The 7,500-nt window shown below is 50.8% G+C and overlaps 1 protein-coding gene across 1 annotated transcript; it reads left to right on the forward strand.

Annotated features, from left to right (window-relative positions):
- Positions 471-4,201, forward strand: LOC104715266. Its single transcript, XM_010432685.2, has 5 exons — positions 471-1,387; positions 1,477-1,623; positions 1,717-2,234; positions 2,321-3,204; positions 3,568-4,201. The coding sequence occupies exons 1-5, from the start codon at positions 508-510 to the stop codon at positions 4,199-4,201; spliced, it is 3,063 nt and encodes a 1,020-aa protein (XP_010430987.1). The 5' UTR covers positions 471-507.

The raw sequence follows: 7,500 nt of genomic DNA on the forward strand, positions 1-7,500 counted from the left end.
GAATTCTGCTGCCTTTTTCACGATCCCTTGAAATGCGGGCCGTACGCCTGTATTTATAGGGAATCGTGTCGGTTCGTCCATATAAAAGACCATAATACCCTCTTCTCTTGAAAGGGATACCTTGGGCTTTTTCCTGGGCCGGGCCCTTTTGTTGGGGTTGGATCCACCCCTAACAACAGTCCCCCCCCCCTCGCCTCTAGTTCGTAGTCTTTAGGCGAAGGACTGCGCGTGGGAGAATAGCGCGTGAAGGTGCAGTTTCCGACGTTTAGGGTCGAATCGTCGCGTTCGGTGCTTGGAGCGCGTGAAATCCGGAAGTTGGATCGTCATGAAGCGCGTGCTGTAATGATGGCGTTTCTGGATTCTTCTTTCCCCCCTATAAATATCGCTTCCTCGATGTCCCTTGTTATCTTCTTCTCGTGTTTTTGGTGCTTCCGTCGTTCAGGTATTTTTCCGTTCTTCTATCTCGTCGTTATATTGCTTTTAGCGTGTCGTCGTTTTTCCTTTATTATGAATTCCCCTCGATCCGCGTCGTCCAATCCCTCTGCCGGAAGTCACCTTCGACGAGCGACGACTTCTGAATCTAGCGGCTCTACCAGGTCTGTTCGCCGTCGAACTCGTTCTCCAAGACCCTCTGACTCGTCTTCGACGGATTCAGATGCGGCTCAATTCGAAGAGATAAAGCGTCGTCTTGCTCCCGGATCTGCAGTCCCTAGCTCTTCTGGGCTTACTTTCAAGATTCCTTCCCTGATAGACGAGCCTATGAACGATGGCTTGTCTTCTCCTAATTTGGACGATGTCCCTTTGCCGACCGTGAATCTCTTCAATCATATGCCGGCGACGTCGATAAAAATTGATGCGGCAGTTGACGCACTTCGTATCGGGAAATTAAAAGTTGATGTGACAGTTGTTGCGGATCGTCCCAGGAAACTGAACACGAAACCGAAGATCTTGATTCCGAACGCCTTTCAACGTCCCTGGGATGCACCTTCCGGTTTTATTTGTCTTTCAGAGAAATACTTCACCGAGTGCGGACTCACCTTTCCTCTTCCGTCTTTTTTGATGACGTATTTTGCTCGTCGAAAGGCGGCTATTTCCCAATTTGCCCCGGCGACCTTTCGAAATGCTGTCGGTCTTTCGATCATGGCCGAGGCTGCAAGGGTCAAGCTCACTTGTGATCACTTTGAAGAGTTGACGTGTCTGAATCCGTCGAGTCGGGAGAAGACTCCCGGGCTTTATTACGTAGCCTCGGGAAAGAAGACGACGCTCGTCGAGGGTGCCAAGGGTAAAACGTATAACTGGAAAGGCTCATATTTCTTTTTGGAAGTTGCCGCGGGGGTTATGGAGGATCCGTCGATCCCTTGGTTTTCTGGGTGGAACCCTTCACCCGGTAGCCGACCCTTCTTGATTAGTTATCTTCACTTGCTTCCTTTGTTTTTTTTTTTTAAACCTCTCCCCCCCTTCTTTTTTTTTTTACAGTTGTTATTCCGAGGTGTTTGCTTCCATACCCTTCTTCTTTCCGAGCTGAAATAGACGCGATTAAGCTCCGCTGCCCATTCGTTTGGCCGGGAACCGAGGGTAGAAAGGATCGTCCGCGGAAGTTAGCATCTAGCCGAAGACCAAGGGGTACTATTTCCTTTTTTTTTTTTTTTGGTTGTACATATATACGTTGCGAGCTTTGTTTTGATATTGTCCCCATTATATTTTTTTTTATTTTAGCTGAGACTATGGGGAAACTGAATTTGAACGTTCCTAATGCATCCGCTCGCTATCGCCAAGCTCCAGAGCCGTCGTCTCGGTCGGCTCCCCGACAGGATGTTCGTCGAGGTTCCGATCCCCCAGCTGCAGGATCGTCCAAAAAGGTCCCCCCTTCCCCTCGTCGAGCTGTGGAAACCCGTCAAAGGTCTCCCCCGCCTAACCGCCATACTGGCCCTGAAGAGACGCTCCCAAGGAGGAAGGTGGACGGGACTCCTGGTCGCATTGCCGACCCTCCACAAAGGTCACAGAAAAGGAAAGATGGCCCTGAACAAGAGCCATCTGTCTCGCTAAAGAAGTCGAAGTCGGTCGACTTCAGCTGGGATTTTGCCCATTCATCTGGAGCTCGTCCCTTTCCATCTGACTCGCAGTCTTGTGCCGAGTTGTTTCGAAAGATCCATTATGGTGAAGGTCGTCTTTCTTCTGTTGAAAGGATGAAAGAGTCCGATGCTGTCACTGAAGTTGCTCAAGCGTCTTTTGAGGTTCGTCAGTTAAATCAATTCGCTTCGCAGATCTTCCTTAAGTGTATTTTAATCCTTTTCTTCTCTTCTTTTTTTTTTTAAAAAAGTTTATTGCGCGTATTAACCGCATGGCTACCCGCTACGAACGTCGTGTTCGAGACCTGGAACGTTCAGGGGCGTCGAATGAGAGGATTGAGCGCCTCGAGGCTCAATTGGGGGATGCAGTTCGGTCCAACCAGAGGCTTAGCGACCTTGTGGCCAAGCTCGAACATCACCGGAGTGGGCTTATCAAAGAACGGGATTCTCTTTCGACGAAGCTTAAGGAGTCCGAAGCTTCCTGCAATGGTCTGAAGCTAACCCTTAGCTCGGAGACGAGAAGGCTCAGGGATCGGCGTGATGAATATGGGCACCATGAGCGAATCAATGCCTTTCATGAGGTGGCCGGTCGTGTGCAGAGGCTCTTAGCGAAGCACAAAAGCCACGCCGAAGCGGTTGAAGCGTCGCGGGAGAAATTCCTTGAATACAACCAAGCTGTTGGGAACGTTCAAATGCTGGAGACGCTCGCCGCCGAGGGTCGAATTTCCTTGCTTGATGAGGAGCTTAAGGGCCAGGTCGTGACCGTGATGAATCAGCTGAAGGATGAGGTTGAAGAGTTTGATCTGCCAGACATCTCCGACGCTGATTTTGACTTGTCTCAGATTTTCGCCGGGCCTCTCCCCCCAATTCCGGCTTGGATCGCTTCCCCAATCAGCGGGAATACGGAGGGTCACACTGATGAGGGCGGGGATGAAGGGTCGGAGAGTGGGGAGATCGGGGGCGAAGAACTGGACGAGCAGGAGCAGGTTGACGACCGTCCTTCGGATGGGGTTGAGGCACAAGTCACCGACCAACCTTCTCATGGAGTCGAGGAGCAGGTTCCGGACTGTTCTGCCGGTGGGTTACCTCGTCCTTCCACTCCTGGGCGCGAGTCTCCGGTTGCTGGTCTGGTCACGTGATCAGGGTTGTCGCCGTGTTGAGGGGTTGGCTCCCTCGTACTATCTTTCTTTTGCCGTGTTTTGGGGTCGGCTCCCTCGTACTTTCTTTCTTTTGCCGTGTTTTGGGGTCGGCTCCCTCGTACTTTATGCGCCGTGTATAGGGGTCGGCTCCCTTGAAAACTTTATTCGTCCTTTTGGAGGCATTAATTGAGGGTCTCATTTAATGCTTTATTTTCGAAGCGTTGCTTATTGGATTTATTGATCTCATTTAATGCTCTTTCCGTTTGGAAACTTGTGCCCCCGTTCTATAAATAGTCTGTGTTTTCCTTCACTTCTGTCTTGGTGAGTTCATTGTGTTTGTTGTTTATCTTTTTTTTTAGGAAGAAGAAAGTTGCTCTGATGCCGGTGACAACTAGGTCAGCGTGGTTACGCAGGGCGCGGGAACAGCTCGGCGTTAGGTCTGACGAGGTGATTCAATCGGAACTCGTCTATTACAACGCTCGCATTCAACGGCTAAGGGCTTACATCATTGCCACCCGTCGTTCGTTCGAACGTTACTACGACTTCTGTCGTATTGACGGGGTTGTGAAATGTCTTGAACCGCTGATCGACGAAGGGCTCTTCTTCCCAAAGTGGCGATGGGATCGGTTGGTGGAAGAGCGGACCCGGCGCGAAGATCTATATGCGGAAGTGGTAGTTCCCGCACTTGAGCAGGGCGACCTTGACACCCTTGGTCGGAGGCCGTTCGAGGAGCGGGAGGAGATCGAAGCTCGTCGCGATCGTATCGACGTGCTTCGCCGTTATGTGAGGCAGTTGGAGAGCACAAGTCACTACTTTAGCGAAAGTAGTCGCGTCGATGGGGTTTGTACGTACCTCGAGGACATGGTTGGACGAGGTGTGGCTATTCCGATGGACCTGCTGAAGGATGTGAAAGAGTCGTGCCGCTATTGGCAGACGACAATTGGTGGGTTGGAATTGAACGTGCCTTCCAACGCCGATCTAGGAATTGAATGACTTGTCGACTCTCCGAGCTATAGGCTGGAAAACGTTGACTTTTTCTTTGACGAGCTGAGCTCTGGTTTTTGCTGTACGAATTCTGCTGCCTTTTTTACGATCCCTTGAAATGCGGGCCGTACGCCTGTATTTATAGGGAATCGTGTCGGTTCGTCCATATAAAAGACCATAATACCCTCTTCTCTTGAAAGGGATACCTTGGGCTTTTTCCTGGGCCGGGCCCTTTTGTTGGGGTTGGATCCACCCCTAACAATAGTCCCCCCCCCCTCGCCTCTAGTTTGTAGTCTTTAGGCGAAGGACTGCGCGTGGGAATATAGCGCGTGAAGGTGCAGTTTCCGACGTTTAGGGTCGAATCGTCGCGTTTGGTGCTTGGAGCGCGTGAAATCCGGAAGTTGGATCGTCATGAAGCGCGTGCTGCAATGATGGCGTTTCTGGATTCTTCTTTTCCCCCCTATAAATATCGCTTCCTCGATGTCCCTTGTTATCTTCTTCTCGTGTTTTTGGTGCTTCCGTCGTTCAGGTATTTTTCCATTCTTCTATCTCGTCGTTATATTGCTTTTAGCGTGTCGTCGTTTTTCCTTTATTATGAATTCCCCTCGATCCGCGTCGTCCAATCCCTCTGCCGGAAGTCACCTTCGACGAGCGACGACTTCTGAATCTAGCGGCTCTACCAGGTCTGTTCGCCGTCGAACTCGTTCTCCAAGACCCTCTGACTCGTCTTCGACGGATTCAGATGCGGCTCAATTCGAAGAGTTAAAGCGTCGTCTTGCTCCCGGATCTGCAGTCCCTAGCTCTTCTGGGCTTACTTTCAAGATTCCTTCCCTGATAGACGAGCCTATGAATGATGGCTTGTCTTCTCCTAATTTGGACGATGTCCCTTTGCCGACCGTGAATCTCTTCAATCATATGCCGGCGACGTCGATAAAAATTGATGCGGCAGTTGACGCACTTCGTATCGGGAAATTAAAAGTTGATGTGACAGTTGTTGCGGATCGTCCCAGGAAACTGAACACGAAACCGAAGATCTTGATTCCGAACGCCTTTCAACGTCCCTGGGATGCACCTTCCGGTTTTATTTGTCTTTCAGAGAAATACTTCACCGAGTGCGGACTCACCTTTCCTCTTCCGTCTTTTTTGATGACGTATTTTGCTCGTCGAAAGGCGGCTATTTCCCAATTTGCCCCGGCGACCTTTCGAAATGCTGTCGGTCTTTCGATCATGGCCGAGGCTGCAAGGGTCAAGCTCACTTGTGATCACTTTGAAGAGTTGACGTGTCTGAATCCGTCGAGTCGGGAGAAGACTCCCGGGCTTTATTACGTAGCCTCGGGAAAGAAGACGACGCTCGTCGAGGGTGCCAAGGGTAAAACGTATAACTGGAAAGGCTCATATTTCTTTTTGGAAGTTGCCGCGGGGGTTATGGAGGATCCGTCGATCCCTTGGTTTTCTGGGTGGAACCCTTCACCCGGTAGCCGACCCTTCTTGATTAGTTATCTTCACTTGCTTCCTTTGTTTTTTTTTTTTAAACCTCTCCCCCCCTTCTTTTTTTTTTTTTCAGTTGTTATTCCGAGGTGTTTGCTTCCATACCCTTCTTCTTTCCGAGCTGAAATAGACGCGATTAAGCTCCGCTGCCCATTCGTTTGGCCGGGAACCGAGGGTAGAAAGGATCGTCCGCGGAAGTTAGCATCTAGCCGAAGACCAAGGGGTACTATTTCCTTCCTTTTTTTTTTTTTTGTTTTTTGGTTGTACATATATACGTTGCGAGCTTTGTTTTGATATTGTCCCCATTATATTTTTTTTTATTTTAGCTGAGACTATGGGGAAACTGAATTTGAACGTTCCTAATGCATCCGCTCGCTATCGCCAAGCTCCAGAGCCGTCGTCTCGGTCGGCTCCCCGACAGGATGTTCGTCGAGGTTCCGATCCCCCAGCTGCAGGATCGTCCAAAAAGGTCCCCGCTTCCCCTCGTCGAGCTGTGGATGATCCTTCGCGGACGCGTCAAAGGTCTCCCCCGCCTAACCGCCATACTGGCCCTGAAGAGACGCTCCCAAGGAGGAAGGTGGACGGGACTCCTGGTCGCATTGCCGACCCTCCACAAAGGTCACAGAAAAGGAAAGATGGCCCTGAACAAGAGCCATCTGTCTCGCTAAAGAAGTCGAAGTCGGTCGACTTCAGCTGGGATTTTGCCCATTCATCTGGAGCTCGTCCCTTTCCATCTGACTCGCAGTCTTGTGCCGAGTTGTTTCGAAAGATCCATTATGGTGAAGGTCGTCTTTCTTCTGTTGAAAGGATGAAAGAGTCCGATGCTGTCACTGAAGTTGCTCAAGCGTCTTTTGAGGTTCGTTAGTTAAATCAATTCGCTTCGCAGATCTTCCTTAAGTGTATTTTAATCCTTTTCTTCTCTTCTTTTTTGTTTTAAAAAAGTTTATTGCGCGTATAAACCGCATGGCTACCCGCTACGAACGTCGTGTTCGAGACCTGGAACGTTCAGGGGCGTCGAATGAGAGGATTGAGCGCCTCGAGGCTCAATTGGGGGATGCAGTTCGGTCCAACCAGAGGCTTAGCGACCTTGTGGCCAAGCTCGAACATCACCGGAGTGGGCTTATCAAAGAACGGGATTCTCTTTCGACGAAGCTTAAGGAGTCCGAAGCTTCCTGCAATGGTCTGAAGCTAACCCTTAGCTCGGAGACGAGAAGGCTCAGGGATCGGCGTGATGAATATGGGCACCATGAGCGAATCAATGCCTTTCATGAGGTGGCCGGTCGTGTGCAGAGGCTCTTAGCGAAGCACAAAAGCCACGCCGAAGCGGTTGAAGCGTCGCGGGAGAAATTCCTTGAATACAACCAAGCTGTTGGGAACGTTCAAATGCTGGAGACGCTCGCCGCCGAGGGTCGAATTTCCTTGCTTGATGAGGAGCTTAAGGGCCAGGTCGTGACCGTGATGAATCAGCTGAAGGATGAGGTTGAAGAGTTTGATCTGCCAGACATCTCCGACGCTGATTTTGACTTGTCTCAGATTTTCGCCGGGCCTCTCCCCCCAATTCCGGCTTGGATCGCTTCCCCAATCAGCGGGAATACGGAGGGTCACACTGATGAGGGCGGGGATGAAGGGTCGGAGAGTGGGGAGATCGGGGGCGAAGAACTGGACGAGCAGGAGCAGGTTGACGACCGTCCTTCGGATGGGGTTGAGGCACAAGTCACCGACCAACCTTCTCATGGAGTCGAGGAGCAGGTTCCGGACTGTTCTGCCGGTGGGTTACCTCGTCCTTCCACTCCTGGGCGCGAGTCTCCGGTTGCTGGTCT

This window comes from Camelina sativa, chromosome 9 (assembly GCF_000633955.1).
Source record: "Camelina sativa cultivar DH55 chromosome 9, Cs, whole genome shotgun sequence".
NCBI lineage: Eukaryota > Viridiplantae > Streptophyta > Magnoliopsida > Brassicales > Brassicaceae > Camelina > Camelina sativa.

Excerpts from the sequence above, each read along its gene's own strand:
- LOC104715266 (XM_010432685.2), top strand. The coding sequence starts at position 508 with ATGAATTCCCCTCGATCCGCGTCGTCCAATCCCTCTGCCGGAAGTCAC. Across the intron at positions 1,388-1,476 it reads TGGGTGGAACCCTTCACCCG|TTGTTATTCCGAGGTGTTTG; the intron begins GTAGCCGACCCT and ends TTTTTTTTACAG. Across the intron at positions 3,205-3,567 it reads CCGGTTGCTGGTCTGGTCAC|GAAGAAGAAAGTTGCTCTGA; the intron begins GTGATCAGGGTT and ends CTTTTTTTTTAG.